Source organism: Onychostruthus taczanowskii, unplaced genomic scaffold (genome assembly GCF_017590055.1).
Source record: "Onychostruthus taczanowskii isolate IOZ18803 unplaced genomic scaffold, ASM1759005v1 scaffold1, whole genome shotgun sequence".
In the NCBI taxonomy this organism is placed as follows: Eukaryota; Metazoa; Chordata; class Aves; order Passeriformes; family Passeridae; genus Onychostruthus; species Onychostruthus taczanowskii.
The window spans coordinates 11,704,406-11,725,351 of NW_024496525.1; the positions used below are offsets into that span (position 1 = coordinate 11,704,406).

Genomic DNA, 20,946 nt, shown 5'->3' on the forward strand with positions numbered 1-20,946 from the left:
CTGTCAAAAGGCTCCTTTTGAGGTATTTGATTTTTAGAGGATGGCAGAGGTGTTTGTAATTGGGAAGTATAGAGTATGATTAGGAGATATTAATTATGTTGTTTTAGTATTCATAACAGTATTGTGGCTTCTTCACATGCACTGTTGAGTTTAAAGGACTGCCAGATTTTGTGCTGCTTGGTGTTTGTATACTGTGTGACATGATGCTTCTCCTTGGTATAATTTAAATTAGGAAATACACAAAAGTTTTAGGTGTGCTGATAGCGTTACAACACTGTGTTCACTGTCAAATATGGCTTTGTGGGATGATGTATCTTAGTTTTCCTGAACTGCAGAGAAAAAAAAAATACACCCTAGGTTAGCATTCTTGAAATTGCAGTACTTTGTCACTTCTTGTTGAAAAAAAAAGTTCTATGAATTTTCAACCCCCAAGTGTATAAATTCAAAGAGAAAAATTTCAAACACAATTGATAACTTAAAGTTTAATAGCAAAGATCAATACAAAATGATAAGAGTTCTGTAGTCTTGTAGCTCAGGTGATCAGATACATATTGAAACATCCATCCCAAAATGAGAACTAACAAAATGGACTCACAGCATCTGAAAACTGAATTATAAAACCTTTAAAACTGTGGGAATGTTACACTAGTTCAATAAAATAGCCATAATATGCTATTGATTAATTGTTACTGGGTTTTCTTGACCTAACTAGGAAAAAAAATTATCCAAAGGGAAGTTTGAGTATGATGTGCAAACTAATTTGACTAAGCTATATGTGGAGTCTTAGAAATTTAAAAAATTTTAATCAAAGATAATAATAACAATTATTATTATTATTCGTAGTAGTAGTAGTATTTAGGAATATATCCTTCATACCTTAGCTACTGATAAAGCTGCTGATGCGCATTTTTTCTCCAAAGAAAGCCTGTATCAAACTCAGCTGTGTTTTATTAACTCATTCTTGGAATTTTTAGACTATAAATTTGTAACAGTTTAAAAAAAACCCATGCATTATATTGAGGGTTGTGTGTATTAGAATCATGTTAGTCAGATACAATTTGTTTTCATAGTATGAACGCAAAGCTTTTCAATTACTGTTTTGTAAACGATGCCTTTAAAAAGTTTATTCATACTAGTCAGTTGAATAAAAGAAGTCACATTGCAAAAAGCAATTTTGCCATCATTATTTAAAACAAGAGGGGCCCTAGGAAGAAAGGATTATCATATATTGAATAAAAAGTTCACCACCTTGCAGCTTTAATCCTGTTAGAAAAGATTATTTCTATCTAACTTAATCAGCCAGAGGTCTTTATTGCCTGGAGTATTAATTGATTTAGGTCTTCATTAAGGTCAGAGGTACCCGTGGCTGACCAGAGGCAGCCTATTAGTGTGTTGTCAGTTCTGCTTATTTACATTGACTCAGCCTAATAGTGGGTCGTGTCACTGTTGGGTCAGAGGGTCACTGAACCTTTTGTGCAGCCTGACCTGTTAAAGGGCAGCAGTCACTCAGACACCAAACTGCATTCATAACAAAGATTTACCTGATTGCATATTGACTCCTGCCTTCCAAGAAACATGCATTTGTGGTGCAACTATTAGCATTTGCCTAAGTGTCTGTGGGTGAATGTTTGAGATCCCTCTGGTAGAAGTTTCCAGCAAGTTGTATATTGTCAGTTGATCACTCGCAAGTTTTAATATCAGCAGGAAGTTTCATAAACTTTTCCTAGTTGCTCTTGGCCTTTAATAAAAACTCAGTGCATATCTATAGGTATCCTATCACTTCTGTTTCTTTCTAGGCAACAATAGTTGCAGCTTTTCCTTTCTAATTAGCAGCCTAAGTTAGACCTCAGTCAATTAAGTCTGGTTTTCTCATGGTTTCTTTTCCCAATACATACATACATATATATATATTATATATATATATGTAAGAGATATGTTGTGTCCTATTGGTAACTTAGAATACTGATAAAAACTATTTCATGGTATAGAGCAGTTCCAAATGGCACCAAGTCAGCAAGTCAGTTATTCTGACTGTTCCTTTCCATGATACCATAGATGCTTTCCTTCTGTTTTCTAATAAGTGAAAGCATCTTCGAAAAAAAGCTACTATACAGCTTTCTACTGGTATAAGCCATGCCCAAGGTCTAAATTATACTTATCCCTGCAAGACAGCTACTCTGTGAAATGTAGCAATTCTCAAATAATCTCTTAGCTTTCTATCTGTGAGAGCATGCATTGCATCCTCTCAGGTTCTGATTGTCCACTGAACTTCCCTGATTATTCACAGTTGTGCTGACTGAGCAAAACAGCTGCTAAACTATTACGCTATCTTATAAGGACTCACCTTTCATTTAACTTTCAATGATACAAATGAAAATAAAAAGGGAAGAAATGTGGAATCACATGAGGCCCCATTTATAACCTGCTTACTGCTGTGAAACGATACTGGAAATAAATATGTACAAGTGAGCATCTCAGCAATATGAAGCTTGAGTTTTCAGGGTTGTCTTTCATTCAAGTCTTTATTTAAATTTTAGCACCGGAAGTATGTGTATGGTCTGCAGTGGAAATTAAATTACCAGTGAGACATCCACTGTATACATTTGAATCTTCTAAGGATCAATATAGATCTTTTATATTGTAGTTCTGTTTCTGTGTTGAGTTTCCCCGTATAATGCAAGTCGGCCAGACTGGATACACTGTGAATCGACACCCTGAAAGATCTTCTGTTATCCTCATAAGTGCTCCAATAAGATAAACTGTTGCAAGGTTCTAGCAGGGTTTTGCAGAACACTTTCACAACACAAGGACTGACACCATACATTGTGACAGCTCCTCTTGTAAGATTTCAGTGCTGTGAACAAGATAGTATGATGACTTCCCTGTTTTAAATGCCTTTTAATCTGCTAACAATTTTCTGTATAATGCTTCAAACATTCCAGAGACAATGTCTTGAAATCTGCTAAAAGAGTGTTTGTACTGGTTTGCTGCTTTGTCCTTGCTGATTATTTATGCTTGCTTTTCATGACTGAGTCACTGGGAAAGAGAAGAGAGATACCCCTCCTCCTTCCCTTATTCTAAATTATGTCCCCCTGCAATACAGTTGCTGCAGATCTGGGGCCATTTTTTTATCCTTTTCCCCTCTTTTCCCCTTTCATCCACCCTTCCATAACATGGTGGCTTGTTGGAAACATTGTTTGTCTATTAATTGCATCTTAAGATACAAACAAGTATGTTAGGAACAGAGGGATTTTTTCAATTGGTTTTTAAAAAACTGCAAAATTCCCGCTGAATCTTAGCCAAAAGTGGTGCCAATTTTGCTCAAATCCTTCTGAGATTTTTTATGACCTTGCTTATGACCAATGGGGCTAATTGTATCAGAACTGTCCAGGATACTTTAAGAAAGTGCTATCTTGGTCTGTATTTCAAAACACTGACAGATATTTTATCGTTAATTAGTATTCATATTATGTCTCAAACAATCTGTTCAAGAATAGGGGAAGTGAACTGGTTGAACAGCTCTTCTGTCTACCTAATAATTAACATGGGTGATGCATGGAAAACCAGCAGCTCAACAGGGGATAAAAAGGAAGAAATACCATCAGTGTGATTTTTTTTCCTGTAGAAGTATAAACTACCTGCATTGGAGTTTTTGACTAATGCAGGGATTTCACTTTGCGGAGGTGAAAATGAATGGTTTGCTTTAAAAACAAACCTGTGCCCCTCTGAATCATATCTTTCTGAATTTGTTTCTCATCTTGTCAGTATGCCACTTGGTAGCTGGCTGGACTCCCTTGTTCAGTGGCACATATTTTAAAATAGCGCTGTAAAAAAAAAAAAAAATTAAAAAAAAAGACCATTTGTTCCTATAAACCAAAATATTGCTTTCATATATTTTTTTCCAAATTCAGGATTATATATAGCATTATCAAACAATATTTCAGGTATTTTAAACCATTTAAATAGTTGATGTGTGTCAGTTGATATATTGTTTTCTCTCTGCCTCCTCCCCCTCTTCAGCTGCTAATCATAGAACTTGTATGCCAAATTGTATAAGATACTCTTCCAATAGTTACATGTGTGAGTCTTTTGTGAGACACAGACAGTTATGAGGACAGATTTGGAGTTGCATATGGGTCTGTCACATGGTTTGATTGCCATGTCTTCTAGGACACAGATTTCTTTTTTAATTATTCTTAATTCTGAGGAATTTTTACAGTTTATACAGTAAGTTCTGCAAAATTCTTCCAAAAGATTCCTTACACAGTCCATTTTCTCTGTCGTTAATACTAGCAAAATTCTTCCTGTGCTGACTTCAAAGCTGCTTACGCCCACCTTACTTCCCACTTCTATACTTAGTTTTCTTTTGATAGTGAATAAAATTTACTGTTTCACTGATTAGGATATGCACAGACGTTCTAGAGAAGTGCAGCATAAGATGATGAAAAGTTTTGATATTTACATTAAGATTTTATAAAAAAAATCTTTGAGATGTCTGAATAATAAGAATAAATGTTTCCTTTGCTGGCTGCTGTTAAAAAAAGTAGGTCTTCAGAGTGTTGCTGGGAAGATTTTGGAAAATAAGCCCAAAGTAACTGCATTGCAGTAGTAAATCTGGCCACTCATTAAAATCCATTTTCAAAAGGTGACCATCCCTTTGTTCAAGTAGCATCTCTTTGTTCAAGTAGCATTCTTCAGCATTTTATTTTCAATCTGCAATTTGCTTTTACCTTCTCATGGAATAAGATCACTTTTTTGTTCACATACAGTCATTTAGGTGTTCTGCTAATATATTTTTGCAGTATTTTTCAATTAGTTTACTAAAGGTGTTACAGGTGTGCACTGATAATTTCTGATATGGTTTTGTATAAAACAAAGCTTAAGATATAGAAGATTAAAAAATAGCATTGAAGATAATGTGCATCATCTCTCAAAAGAAAAGAAAACAAGAGCATATTTAACCATGGCATCAGTGTGATCCAGCAGCTGTAACAGTCCACATCAGATTATTGTTCTGAGCTGACACATACATCCATGCATTATCTTTAGACTGGCGTGTTTGCTCTATTGTAGCAAATGATGGCAAAGAACAGTACTATTGAAAGAAACAGTACTATTGGAAGAGAGAAAGTGCTTCCCTTGTCTTCTGTGAAATCCCAGAGTCTTATGTACTTGATCTGATTCTCTCCTAGGTTGGAGATGTTCTCTACTGTGCTGGACAGATTGCTCTGGTGCCCTGCACGATGCAGCTGGTTAGGGGTGGCATACGGGCAGAGGCCAGCCTTTCCCTCCGGCACGTTGCGCGAGTTCTGCAAGCCATGAGCCAGAAGACCGCGCTCCACCACGTCATCACAGCCAGCTGCTACGTAACCGACAGCAAGAGCATTCCTATTGCTCGCTCCATATGGCAGAGGAAATTAGAAGAATGCAAAAAGGTAGCTACCCGATCCGTTTGCTTCTTTCTGGGCTGTCTTTTATTCCTTTCTAAGTCTTGCAGTAATATCAGAATTTCGTGGTACATTTCAGAGGGGTTCAAGTACAGGTTTGATTGGGCTTTTATGTTCTGGTTCATAAGTGGTTGTGCACAACTGAGAAAGAAAACTGCTTAACAGAAAGTTATATTCACCATTAACTTTGTCTTAATTCCCCAAAGCATTGTGTCAAAGAACTCTTAAAGAACAGTCAGTTTCTCTAACAAAATGTGAACAATACCTCATTTGAATTACTTCTGTCCATATATTTTTTGCATAATGAGAAATGGGCATTTTAGTTCAACTTTTTGTCAGTTGTTCTGTTGAGGATTTTCCCCCCACTTGCTTACAAACAGTATTGTTATGATAACTGAGTTTAGCAATTTACTGCTCATTATTGCTTTATATTCAGCCAGACTTCTAAGACCACATCTGGTCATGCCTACTGGTTAACCCTTGATTAACAGCATAATAACTTGCACAGGGATTTATAATGATGCCATAATAATTCCTGATTTGTATGTGCCTGTTTTCTTAAAATAGCCATGGAAAATCCAGGCAGCATTGAAAGGTAGTGGCCACAAATCTTGTAAGTAAAACATAACTTCTCCCCAAATGCACAAAAATCAAATTCATAATTGCTGTATAATTTAATACACCCTACCTATTATGTTTTCTGGGGAGTTGGAAGCATAGAATATGTTAATATTTTCATAGAAGAAGGAAAAAGACACCTGAAACTTACCTTCTATTTGCCTTTGTCTCCAGCCTCTGCACTAGGCAAGTGTCTTTCTGAGTAAAGATATAGACTTAATTTACATGCTTATGCATCTCAACTTGATTTATTAACAAGGAACTAAATAGGAGTTTATTACTCCTCCAAGATGAGATTCAGATCCAGTACTGAATCTGAATTCAATTTGTTTTATTTAAATAAATTCCCATTTTTGTTTTGTGACCGATTAGTAACATACCATGACCACAAACCCTCTCTGCTTTGTGATTTGCAATATATAAGATTGGAAGACAGATCAATGGTGTTTGCCAGTTCTTTGAAATGTATCTTTTTCCATATACAGTCTTTTAGGTCTTCCATAGTTATTATGCATACTAACTACTCTTTATCAAGTCCTTTATTTCTTCCACTTACTAAGATTAGGCAGAACTTGCTTTTTTTAAAAATTTTTTTTAGCCACCTGAAAATCACTGATGAAGTTGCTTGCTTTTGGGCTATCACTAATATCTGTTCCATGTCCCTTTTTGATTGTTCAAGCCATAGCTTAAAAAATGGATTGTTGCCTGCATGCACTAAAGTGATAGCTGAAGTGAAGTGATAGCTGCCTGACAGGTTTCAGGAATCTTTAGGAAAAACATCCTGCAATTTGGCAATCCTGTAGGATGTTCATCAGTCTTATGCTGTGCTTATCAGATCATAATTCAGTAATGGCACTGGCAGAAAGAAAAAAATATTAGATAATGTGTGCCACAACACCATCTAAAAATGCTTTGAAAAAAACCTAAATATAAATGGGAGTGAGATGTTATTGACAGCTGCATGTTCTTGTTTCTATAATTTTGTCAATAGGAGGTTCAGACAGAGGAATTAAATTTTTGCCTCAGGATATGCATATTTTTTGGTTAGTAGGGGTTTATGTACAAAGCAAAGCTGAGAAAAATACTTATAAAATAGTTTTGTTACAAGGGAATGGGGGCGGGGGGGGGGGGGGCAGGGTATGGAATTACCCTGCCCTGAAAATACAGTTGTCCTGTTAATGAAAATAGAGATTTTGTCTTGAAAAATGATCAACAGTTCTTCAGTTGTGCTTCTGTCTCAGTTATTCCATAGTAACAGCGAAAACAAGTAATGCAGTTTTTATTTTGGAGCAGCCTTCCAGATCCTGTAAGATACTGCCTTTCTCTGTGGAAGACAGCATGTGGTAGCCTTACTCTGAAGGCATATGCCTTACCTGTGTGTTTTTGTTCAGGTTTTGGTATTCCAGTGCTGCTACAGACAGTTCTGTTGAATACCATGACATGACATAACGGTCAGTTTTCACCAAGTGAACTAAGTCAGCCAGACCAAAAGTATTTTATTATTCTTTAAGTTTATTTTAAGCAGTGGCCAAAGGCCTGAACCAGTAGGAACCTACATATTACTTAATAAGAACAAATGGTTTCTCAGTGGAAACTGTTCTCCTTCTGTCATCCGTGAAAAAAGGAGTTTTGTGCAAATAAAACAGTTCAGCTCAGAACTCATTTTTTGTAAGCTATGCATTATAAAATATGGAATTAATTATGTTTTAAAGATGGTATTTAGACTGTATTTCTGTTCGTTGAATGTACTGTATTTAGTAGCAAAGTGATGGCATATTAAGATAATTGTATTTAAAATGGTGACTAAATCATACGCATCAGAACTGCCAAAGGTGTTTTTCTTTAGAGCATGAGAAATGTAACATTCTGTCCTGTCGTGATACCTGGTAAATATCTTCTACATAAATAATACTATTCGGCAACTTCCCTGAATCCTTCTACATGTTTGATGGCAGTAGTAAATAAAACACAAAAAGATTATATAAATTGTTTAGGACACCAATAAATTGGACCTAACAGCACATAATAGAAAGAGAAATATGAGAATTGTTTTCTGGATATGTTTATATAGCACAAAAGATTTACTTCTAAGAGCTGGATGTGGACATGCTTTATGTGAGATAAGGCCACAGGGTCAGAGGCATTTAGCTGGACTTTAGAAGGCTTCTTGTAATATTGCTAGTGACAATTGTCTTTTAGGAACTTCTTGAATTACAAAAAGAAAGATCAATTATATTTAAATAAATTTAATTTTTTTTTAAATTAGATAAATTATAAAAATCATATTTTGGAATAATCTATTTTTTTCCAGAGGAAATATTTCATATGTTATTAACAGAGAAGTGTTCTAGTGAGGATGGGAGGAGGCTGTAAAAGAGGGAGCAAACATTAACAGTAAGCAGGCTGGATCCCCTAGCAACTTCTAAGTTGTTTCAGTCACCCAGTCTCTGGTCCCTCCTTATTCAAGCATCATTCCTTCCTTCTTACACAACTCCTTTCTACTCCCATCATCCCGATTTCCCTCACTCCTTATGGCAGCTCTGTGCTGCCAGCATCATTCCTGCAGCCTCAACCCATCAAGGGTTGTGTCCTTAGAGCTGGAATCCAGGCCCTGTTCTCTCTCTTCTTCCTTCATGTGTCCCTTTGGGTCGCAGTGTCATTGGAAAAGCCATTCAGGGTGACAGGGGAAACCAAAATCTGGTGCAGGGATGTGAGGTAGTAGTAGAAAGGAAAAAAATAGTGGGGAGGGAAGGATAAGAAAAGCAGCCACACCAAAGTTTCACTCAAAAGAACACCACCTAAATCACTGAGCTAAAGATCTTTGGATTGACATTTTGAATGTACATAAGAGGGATTTCCTTTGTTAAAACTGAAAAGGTTTTGTAAAAATTGAGATCTAGAATGAGGGAGCTGAAGTTAGCATTCTGTAGGTGCTTAAAGCTGCATTTTTGTTGCTGGAGAAATTAAAATATAGTTGAGGGAAGCACTGGTTAAAATCAAAAGAAAAAAAAAACAGAGGCTGCAAAAATAGCATAAAGACAATTACGCAAATGAATAATCAAACCCAAAACCTAGGAAGACTTATTGGAATTAACAAATACAAGTGCTAGCCATCATCATCTTTCTTCCACCCTATTTTTAAGTTACATTCCTTCCACAGTTTCTTTGTTATTGCCAGGCGTACTTAGGGACATTCTGCCTGAGGAGATAAATTGAGGGACCTTCTTTGGCATACCTAGTAGCAGTTGTGTGCTAGAACAATTTCAGTCTAATCCAGTAGTTAGCATTTAGGAGGTTTTTGGGCTTTGTGTCTTCTTGGCGCTTTTTTTAAGCGGCCAAAAAAAAAAAGAAATAAGCTTATAGCATTGCTAAAACTTTCTGGAAGAAGGACTGACAGTTTTCCAATTAAGTCTCATCTTGTGTTTTTCTTTACTTCACATCTTTTAATGACAGTGTCATGTAATATGATGATTTTATAAGCGGTTTTGCTAACTCATTCAGCAAAGTAATCAATAGAAAAAAGTAAGCCAGATGGGTTGTAGTCCATTTGTATTGGCTGGGACAGATGGCATTATTGATAGATGGAAATATTCCAAATAATTATTGTATAATGATATAACAGTGACTGTGCCTGCAAAATTTTATTAATTTGCTTTGTGAATGCACTTTATTCAGTAGGGCTTGAGTTGTACCATTTAGACAGTACTCCCAATATATTTGGTTGGGAGCTGAGTCTACACCCTAACTTCTCCTTCCCCTACCCATGGCTTTCTGTGCAGACATCCCTGTCGTATTTTGTTAGACTGTTTCAAATGGTGCATTCTACTTCTGCCTATGCAACAGATTCCCCTAGGCTAACTGAGATGGCAAGATCATGATTACATTTTTTTTCTACCTCTGAATCCTTGTTTTTTGCTTCCTTTTGTTATCCTCACCAATAGAAAGAAGAAACATGCTGTGCTGTCTCAAGATTTCCGGCATTCCAGCTTGCTTAACTGCTGTGTTTTCTATTTTTTACATCTCACTCATCTCTGGCAAGGTGTAGTTAAATTAATAAAATTTATAAATCCTGATAAACTGTGTAATAAATACTAATTTACACTGTTGTTATTCAGTTGTATACTCCATGGGAAAGTACTGTGAATTAATTCTTTCTGTGAGATAAGAGCACATTAACTTCCTAGCTGAAAAATTTTGAGGCCATTTGCTGCTTTTGAAATAAATATGTTTATAAAATGTCTGAATGCTAAAGATTAGTTTCAGTTATTTTGGTTGGATGAAATATATAAAAAACTTGGAGGCAGATTTTCCAGAACTCTCTGAAAAGCTATCTCCGATTTCTTCATTATAAAAAGAAAAAATTATAGGGAAACACTTTAGGGTTTAATGTTTTGTTACCAACAGGAAGTTTAGAATTGGTTGTGTTTGTAAAAGAACCCAAAACATTGGTGAATTTCACATTTGAGACAGTGAAAACAATATATTTTGTTAAGATTAGAAGACCAAGTTGCACAGAAAGATAATATTTAATGTAATAGCAAGGTGTATTAATAGCACTAAGGTAATTATATTTTTTTGTTAAAATCTGATATTATAGATCAGTTCTCTTTAGTTATCGTAATAGCAGTTGCCAATGTATTTTATATCCTCAGTAATGAAAAATCGACTTGGTGAAATACTTCCTGTGACATGAATAAATATATCTTTTTACTTTTATAGCACCACTTCCATTTGGACGTTTGTTATCTGATACTCTCCCACCAAAAATTTTCCAAGCAAACATTCTGAAAACTTTAAAAAAGTTCACTAGTCCATCGTCTTCTGACAGAAGCTTTCTTTTTTTATGGTGAGAATTCAGGATGAGTGGCTGTGATCCCATGATTGTTTCAAATCCAGCAGAGTGCTGTAGTTGACTTTCATTCTGTCAGGAATGCCAGTCAGATTGTTGACAATGTGTGTCTTAATAGTGTGTAATGCAGAAGTGATGGAAAAAAGATTCACAGTGTTTTCTCTGATATATATTGTGAATGGGTTCCACATTTATTTCAGCACTCGGGTAACTTGATGCCAAAATTTAAAATATAATTAAAACCTTTTGGACCAGATTTAAAAACTATTTAGATTTCGGAAGATATACTAGGATTTTTTAAAGATATCGAAGAGCAGTTATCTAGGGCACTGGGCCCCTTCCAGGGAGCTCCTGCATCATACCTTCTTTGACATTCCTGTAAATATCATTGGTGCTTTCCTGTATCTGTCCACTTTGCCTTACAAATAATGTACAGGTCCCAAGTTATAAACAAGTTAAATCTTGAACAAGAATCTGTCTAGCTAAGTGCAGTTGTTTCGTGGAGTAATTAGTGTGTTTTCATGGCAGTCATTTAGAATGGCATCATGCATCTGTAACAGCAGTCTGTGCATTGTTCAGACATTCCTGTGCTATTTGAAGTATACAGACTGTCATGAATTTAAATAAAATTCATGCATTCTCTAACACTTTATCCTAAGCACAACAGAAGTAGCTTATGCTCAAATAGTGGAAGTTGAAGATTTTTCTTGCTGGAAAGGATTGGACAAAGGTTTAAGATCCTCTTTTACCTATAGAGAAAATGACTATAAAACTTAAAATGGAATATTAAAAACCCTTCACAGATTTCTGTGAGAAGACACATATTTTTTCACCATTCTGAACAGATGTTTCTAGGCCAGAAATATTCAGGTACACTTTTTTGTCTAATTTATTATATATATTGGTTAATATCTTTATTTAATGCAATTGTTAGATTTCTAAAAATTGTTGTAAATTCTGTGTCCTATAGATAATACTATAGGTAATATTGACTTAATTGACCTCCTTTTACCAGTTTCTTGAACAAAATAGTCAAAATATGAGTAGGAGTAGTAAAGTATTATAAAGGTAAAATGACAGATTAGAACACTGCTACATTTACATTGTAATAAAGCCTCACATAGGTTGACTAATATGATTTGTAATATCACCAGAAGAAAAATAAACATTTTTGAAAACCATTGCTGATAGCCAGTATCTATGCATGTCAAAAATTCAATAGGAAGAATACACATTTCTGTTTCCCCTTTTTTGTCCCATCAGCTTTGTGACATCTATTTTGTGACTAGATGCTATTTTGAATTTTCCACAGTTTGATATATAAACCCAGGCTTCTTTTATGGCCCATGTTCAGAACACAGTGCATTAAATTGGGCAGTGCTAGTGTGTCTGTCATCTCGTGCCTAGTGTATTTCATTTCCCCTGTGCTCAGATTAGGCAAAGCTTTTCCATTCATTTGAAGCAACTGTAATGAGGATATTTAGCACACATCAAATGCAGATAGTGGAAATCCAGAGGTCCTTGGAATTAGTCTCCCATTTGACACTGAGCAATAATAGGAGGTGAAAGGTCTGCCACTTGAACTTTTTCTTAAAAGATTATAATACTCTGTTTGTAACATTAGCAGAGCATTTAAAATGTTTAAAAATTAGTATAGTCAACTAAAAGAATATGACTTTAATTAAAGCCATTTTTAGAAAGGGAATATGTGTGTATAAAAATCATATGATTGCATAATATCTAAAGAGTATGCATGAATTTGACTTGTAGAATATAAACAAAAAATATGAACAATAGAAAATAAGAAAGGAGAGAATTTCTTTTGTGATTGTTTGTGGAGATATCTACAGATACCATCAAATACTCAACTGGTATAAGTCAGCATAATTCTGTGATTTCCTTTAACTGATTTACACTAGCTTATTTGCCATTTACAGGTAATATGTCCATGCATTTGAATATTGTTTTCCAGGTAGACAGAGTGAAGAAATGCATGTCAGGTTATTCAGGGTGGTAATCAGCCTGGTTCATGCAGGCCGACTCATCTTCCCCTGCAGCAGTTCCCTCATAAGACTGGTTTTGAGTGACTCTTCATCTCCTTTGCTGAAAACATTAATTCTGTTTTGACCCTGTCACTTTTGTGCTAAGAGTGCAAGAGTGCATATATGCATCCACTGTTCGCCTAGGCCAGAACCTCTGGTCAAAAGTCTGATGTGTGATGACTGTGAAAGCCATTAACAGTTGAATCCCTGAAGCAAGTACCTGTTGTCACTGCCTCCTTACAGAGGGACAAATGCCATTTCGACTGAAAAGTGATCAAGGTCCAACTTCCACTCAGGAAAATTCCCTGATAAACTGTAGTCCAAATTATATGTAAGGCATTTAAAATTTCCACAATAAAGGATAGAATTTCAGGATCTCATCACCTTCAAAGGTTTTTTGTTCTCCTTTGGATGAGGTGATCGTGTTGATCAGGACTGAAAGAAGAGCCATATTACCACCTCAACCTACATAAACAGTCATTGTTAACTCCTTCCTGAAACTGCAGCTGGTTAATCTCTTTCAGACCACAAACATCCCTCCAATTTACTGCTTCCAACTAGTAGTTTGATATTCAATACTAAGTAGCTACTCTAGATCGTAGTCTTTTCCAGGGAGGATACTTTAATTTGTCTCATCAATGTAAGCCCTGTAAAAGTCAGAAATGTCAGATCTCAGAAAGTAGTCAAACTTATATGCTGAAAGCCCTTCCGTGTAGCCAATATCCTCTTTGTTGTGGTTATGCAGGACCGGGAAAAGCATTCCTGTTGCAGAAAGGAAACTTGCTATTGAATAGTGCACAGGGTCATCATGAGAGCCTCTATGATGCTGTGGTTTGGATTTGTCGCTGACATGCTAATGTTGCACATTTTCAAGGTTTTCAAGGCTTTTTCCCAGTCAGCACCCCAGTGAATAGACTGGGTGTGGGGAACAGGCAGTGAAGGATATCCCAGACCGTATGACACCATGCTCAGCCATAAAAATTGGAGAACTTGGTCTTCCAAGGTGGCTATTCCCCAGAGGCTGGCTGGGCACCAGTCTGCTGGTGGGAGGACGTGAAGGATTGCCTTTGCATTGCAAGTTTTATTATCTTCGCCTGCTAAAGTGTCCTTACGTGAGCCTGAGTTCTCTCATGTTTGCTCTTCCTACTGTCCCTCCCATCTTGCTGGGGCTGGGGGACAAGCAAGTGGCTCTGTGGAGAGGAAATTGCCTGGGATTCAACAACTCAAGCAGATTCAGCAAATTATCACTGAAGACAAATCCACAATAAACTAGGAAAATTCATACCTGTCCTCCCTCATCAAGCTTCGGACAAAATTAGAACTCAAAGTATTATCTCTTCCTTTTGAAACTATGCAAGAATCTTGTTTCTATTCAGATACATTAATGATCTTCCACCATTAAAAAACTAAAGGGGGGGGGCGGAAATAAATTAACTCGGGGAAAACATCTTCATTCTTCCAGTGGAAGTACTTCTTTACTATTTTATTATATGATCCAAGGGATCCTACTAAATTTCAGTACTTGATTATCCTCATCTCTGGTTTTGTGTGCTGGTCATAATAATAATTTAATTTCTTCTTCTTCCTCCTCTTCTCTGAAGGATATCACATGGTCTTCAAAATTAATAAAAGGTCTTAATTCTCTTATTCATAAAAGCCAAAGTAACCCAAAAATTATTTATGTTTTCCTGTACTCCACTTTCAGAAAAGCGCATAAGATAGTGTGAAAGTGAGCTATCTTATTTTGAAACGTCTTTACATTTTTGCACAGCAAAAATGAGCAGTGCTCTCTGGTCAATATCCAGTTACGTGCATGCCAGCTAGCAGTGAATAATTACTTTCAGCTTCCTCCCTGTTGTTATTCAGCTTCATTGATGGACAATAAAAATGCATCCAGCTGATATGATACCTGTTTACTTCTCATCAGTCCTTTGGATGTAACACCATAAACACCAGTGGTAACACTTAAAATATAATTTTGATTTTATCTTGGACATTATTCAATGTTTATATTATGCAGGTCTTTATGCATCTCACTTGTAAGCACCTTCGTGGAGACATCCTGGCAATCATCTGTAGGTGACCAAAATAGCTACTTTTGCATGTATAGATATATATATATATATATATATATATATATAAAGAAGCAAGTCTGAAGAGGATAGTATAACTGTTAGCTGAAGAAAATACTAATTGTCGACCATTTTTAATTAAGATGGTGATTTTGGTAAAGGATTATTGTAATTTGTCAAAAGAGTGTTTGTGTGAAGTTGCAGATAGCGACTCTGTAATACATAGTCTCATAGTCTCTCTGGGCGTGTTCCGCAGAGCTACATGGAGGAGACATACACATCTACAGATTCTTCTCCCTCCCTCCTTTATACAAATATATGCATATAGACATTATATATGTGTATATATATATATATACATATATATATACATTACGGTCATATCCATGACTATACGTTTGTATTTTTTCTTAGTATAACAACTTTTAATAAGGATATATATTATTGCATATCACTTAAAGGCCATTTACTGAAAACTTTTCATTCTAATCTTCTGTTCGTGGAATCACCTGCTTTCAGAAGTGTGATTTAAGATCCCATTATTTCAGTAGTAATCTGAGAGACATATCTTCATGTTCAGAACAAATTTGCTTTCCATATAGCTCATTGCAGTGACTGCTGAGAATGGCTACACATTCACTAAAACTTGCCTTAGAACTTGTAGGTTATTGTGAACTTTCTGTCACAGTGGGTCTGGCTGGGATGCAGTTAATTTCTTTACAGCAGCCCCTATAGTGCTGTGTTTTGGATTTGTGGCTAACGCTGTCTTGATAGCAGACATATTGGCTGTTGCTGGACAGTGCCTGCACAGCATCAAGAATTTCTCCTACTTTACCCATACCCAGCAAGAAGGCTGGGGTTTGGCAGAGCTTGGAGGGGACGTGGTTGAGACACCAAAGTATTATATTGTATATTGCTTATTGTAATATATTCATGTTTGACAATAAAAACTGGAGCAAGCATGAGGATTTTTCTTAACTTTTTGGGCAGCCTAGTATAGTGTATTTCAAGAAATTGCCTCTGCCTGAATTGCAATCATCTGAGTTTGACTTCTGTAACACTGAACTGGGAGAAAACTGGTCCTGCAAAATCCAAGTTCCAAACTGTATGAAGGACATTATTGGTCAATGTAAATGGCTTGAGTTAAAATAAGATATGTGAAGCCCTAATAATCATATGCTGTGCCATTTAGCTGACCTTGTTTTGCAGTCATACCATATTAAAAAATGAAAGTAACTGACTAGTCTGTTGAAAACAATATTTGCCTCAAAAATATTCATATACAAAAGATGGAATATAAATGTATTTTCCAGTAAAAATTTGCATACTAAAAAGCACCACATTCAAAATGAAATTGCTTGCCAGAAAGCCAATCATTTCTTAAGCTGCATCAGAAGAAGTATGGGCAGCAGGTTGAAGGAGATGATTCTGTTCCTCTTCTCTGCTCTGGTGAGACCCGACCATGAGGACTGTATCCAGCTCTGGAGTCCTCAGCACAGGAAGGACATGGACCTGCTGTTGAGGGACAGGCAAAGGTTCCCCATGGAAATTGTGGATGCTCTATCCCTAGAGGTCTCTTCAAGGCCCGGTTCAGCAAACTGGTCTAGTGGAAGGTGTCCCTGCCCATGGCAGGGTGTATGGAACTAGATGATCTTCCAGGTCCCAACTCAAGCCATTCTGTGATTTTATGAAATGATTTTCAATTGCACATCTTTATTTCATCTTACTAATAAAGGTGGCTACTGCAATGGGGGAGAGCCTAACAGTTGGTGGTAGTAGTGCCATCAGAGTTTTCAAATTGTTTTTCTTCTGCCTTCTGCAGCATCAAAATCTTCTTCCTTGCATTCTACAAAATTTACTTACAGATGTGACAAGAGTAGCTAGTGGTCGTGTAGATGTACTGATGAACAGATGATGTAATTAGAATATGTGAGGAGAAATCTGATATTTGGTTTGAAAATTGGTTCCAGAGCTCATTGTCAAAGTTCAGAAGGAAGCAGACTTTCAAAGAAAAGGTCTTTGGAATCAGTATCCAAAATTCAAATACTATCATAAAATCTGTTATCCATAATGTCCACAAAGTAGATTATGACCATTAACTTTGCTCATTTTCTGTCCCATTTGGGTACACACTTGCAGATGATTTTCAGCTGAAATCTTTCCATCTTGAACATCCTTACTTCAGTTCAACTCTTTTTCCTAAGTGCTTATTTTTGACACTACACATGAAGAATAAAAACCCTCAGAGTGACAGTCTGTGATCATGTTTCATGTGGCAGACTTCATTGCTTTCAGTTTGTATTACTATCAATTTATGACTTTGTTCCTTAAATACTTATCATTTTTTTTTCCACATTGTAACTGATATATTGAATGATGTATGTTTGAGAGGGATTTCAAGGATCTTAACTTCAGTCATTAACTGGTTATGTCTTGGCTCAGGAACCTTTAGTTCGTTGAGAGAAAGTTACTAATTTTTAAGCAAATAAAACAGCTTTTCAATATGTAATTATTTTCTTATCAATTTCCATGCCCTTTTGAGCATCTAGCATGCGGTGCTTGAATTTACATTTAGCTCTGCAGGAACTGCTTTAAATATTATTATTAAGAAGGAAGAAATCAAAAATCAAAGTGAATTTTTAGTACAATAGCAAGGTATAGGAAGGTACAATTGCAGCAACAGCAGCCTGGATTAGTGTGTAGAACTAACTCACAGCTTGACAGAAAATCCCTGCTGGGGAGGAAATGTAGGGGAACTGGCAGAATTTTGCTACATCTGCTCCCTACTGCTAATAAGCTTTAACTCATTTCATTTTTATTATGCTTGGTGTTTAGATATTTTGCTTCCAAAATTATATCTGTAACTATGAGAACACATAAAAGGAAGCTTGACAGGTAGGGCTGTTTAAAAATTTAAAATTATCAGCAAGGGATGTTAAAGGCCATAATGAGTAAGATGGTTGCCTTCTCAGTATGGGATTTTAGAGCTCAGGCACTTCAGTGCTGGAAGAAAGGCTGAGCAGAAGTGTTGGGTAAAACTGATTTCATAGCTTGAGTGGCTTGTACAGCCAGAAGGCACCATTAGATTATTTATTCTGACCTGTATATCACAGACCATTAGATTTCACCCAGAAATTCCCATTTTGAACTCTGTGAGTATACTTGCACTAAAATATATCAGACCTCAGGAGTTCCAAATACTTCATGCCACAGGGTGAGAATGAAAGGGCTGAGCTTCGCATGCAGGAGGAAGAGGGTTTGTCAGGTTGGTAAGTACACATGGTAGCATGGCTACTTCTGCAGAGTAAGGCAAACAAACAGAGGCTTGTATGGACTTTACAAAAGTGAAAAACCTTTTTTGACCCCTTTCAATTAGGGAAAAAAGGTGTAGGTATTCATATTGTATCAGAGCACTTGTATCAGAGTTCTGCTGAAACAATAAACCGTTCTCTAAAATAAAATAAAAATTAAAAAATAAAACCCCCACTCCCTAAGTCAGCTATAATAAACAAAACTTAAAACTTTATCTGTCTCATGACACATCAGTGGGAGTACTTAAGAGGGAAAATCAGAGTCATGTCCATTTTTAAAATTAAGAATAATTGTCTAATTCTGCATTTCAGGTGTTTTGCCCTTTGGCAGCCCTGCTGGCAGTCCTGTGCTTCTCAGTTTCTCAGTCCAGACACTTCTACTGCAGTACTTTGAACATGCTTTTATCTGAATAATCAGTGCTGTAACTAATATCTATATCTGTAAATGATGGGGAAATGGTATCGTATATTTTTCATTAGATATTATCACATGCTTACCATAACTGATTGTAAATTCTAAAATCTTTCTTTTACTCTGATCATGGCATGATTGTCCCATACCATTATGAAGGGTATTTTGAAGAGAGATTGAAATGCATAAAATTCATTGAGTGGTTGAAAACTTGATGTCTGTGGGGCTGATGAGACTGTGCTTTTAGATGACGGGTTAGAACAAGATTGTGATACTTACCTGAGGAATGATGAAAAAAATGGCAGTCTCAGTCTTTCAGTAGGAGATGCTTCTCCATCACTGTGCTTGCAGAAGCCTGTGTCTGTCTTTCAGCAGGCCAGTTTACATTTTCTGGTTTTCTTTCCATTTATTCTTGCAATAAATTATTTGAGCTTTGCAAGAAAAGTTCCAGGTTGATAAGTCCAGAAAACAGAGGTGTTAGCCTAGTTATTGCAGACTCTGTGTACATTTTTCAGGCTTTCAATTATTTATTTGTTCTAGAGACTTATTCAAAGCTGATTATGTCTTCATAAAAATGTGATACTGATTGCTCTTGTTTTGATCCTGTCAGAGCTTCTCAGTTTCTGAAATAAAAGGATAAAAACACAGTGATCCAACAATAGAAAAGAGAAACAAAATTAACAAGCAAATGATATCCTTCTGTACTAAATATAATCAAAAGAGAGCTTGTAAGGTTATGTCTTAAATTTCAACAGAACCCTTTTTTCCATCACACAGAAATGATGAAAATTTATACCACTTCTTGGTCTCTGTTGACAATCATTGTAAAAGATAGAATAGCAAGTTGTTAAATTATTCTGTTTGAGCAATATAAGCTATAGATCATGTAAAGTTATTGAACTGGTTTCTTATGAACTCTCTGTTTTCATGAGTTCTATATTTGCTTTGCTTTTTTATGTAATGCTTACCTATTCTTCCAGTGGCACTATTCAGACACCATTCATCATGAAATTTTTGATTCTGCAAGGATTTCAATATATCCTTTATGCACCAGAAAGCTGTCTCAACTTATAAATCAAATTTACTGTATGAGATTTGGGTCCTCAGAGTGTTGTTACTTAATTTTTCTGGTAGTTTCTTCTGATATAATTGGTTGACTACCATAAAATTTTAGCCCATCACTTTTTCTATTCCTAGTAATAGCCATCAATATATTGTATAGATTTCAAATTTCCTTATCTAACACTAAAATAACTTGGGACATGGTCATTTCATCCTCCTGCAAAATGCATCTCTGAGAAAAGTTAAGCTGTTATGCTTGGTCTGTTAATTGCCTGTTAATTTGTATCTAATTACTAATTTTGCATTATTACTATAGCTACATGCAGATTTTTTTCAGAATTATTACGGTGAAAATTTAATTTGTGTTTTTCTCTAATATGCGCAGGCAGAATTATAATCATTATATCAAAAGAATACATTAATTAGAAATCCATTTAAATTTTAAAAATTGATTGAAATAGTACTGAGAAATAGTACTACCTCTAAATTTCTATACTCATATTTTCCCCCCTGTATTGCTTTCCCTTTTTGATGTTTCTGTTTGCTAAAGATAGCTAAAGACTGCACAAAAAAGAAATTACTCTCAAAAATGTGGTGTCAGATGCTGCTAGAAAAAATAGAGAACCAGTTGGTTTGCTCTAAATTTTTCATGGTTCAATAACACCAAAGTACCAAAGTACAGGCTCAGTTTTCCAGTTGACATTGTAGAAAATAATTTCTACATGACACAGTGGTTACTGAGCTACCTCCTTCTTTGTCCAACATGTTGAATAGTGAGTAGGGAGGACTAAAATTTCTGAAGAACTTGTTTCTTTTTATATTTACAGTGTTTATTCTATGACAAATATTCAGCTTATAAGACTTCATTTTTAGTCAGCCAGTTTTGTGTTAATGTCTTTTTGACATGCACCAAATAATTTGTTTTATTTCAGAAAGAAATACTAAGTGTCTGACTTTCTCATTTTTGTAAGCTTTCCAAAAGGAGCATTCTTAGCAATTCTATTGTTATAAAACACTGTGGTATTCGTTATTTGAATTCAGACGTGTTATACCAGGAATGCATGTGGCCTATTTATTAGACAAACTAGGATGTTGAAAAGAATTGCTTCTATCCTACTTTCTTTAGGAACTGA

At 35.8% G+C, this 20,946-nt stretch overlaps 1 protein-coding gene across 1 annotated transcript in view; it reads left to right on the forward strand.

The window, feature by feature from the left end:
* The window catches only part of DPH6 (diphthamine biosynthesis 6), a 191,350-nt gene that overhangs the window by 124,186 nt on the left and 46,218 nt on the right, over nucleotides 1–20,946 (forward strand). Inside the window, exon 13 of the mRNA XM_041397884.1 lies at nucleotides 5,193–5,435. Coding sequence (XP_041253818.1) covers nucleotides 5,193–5,435 — 243 coding nt within the window. The remainder of the gene's footprint in view (nucleotides 1–5,192; nucleotides 5,436–20,946) is intronic.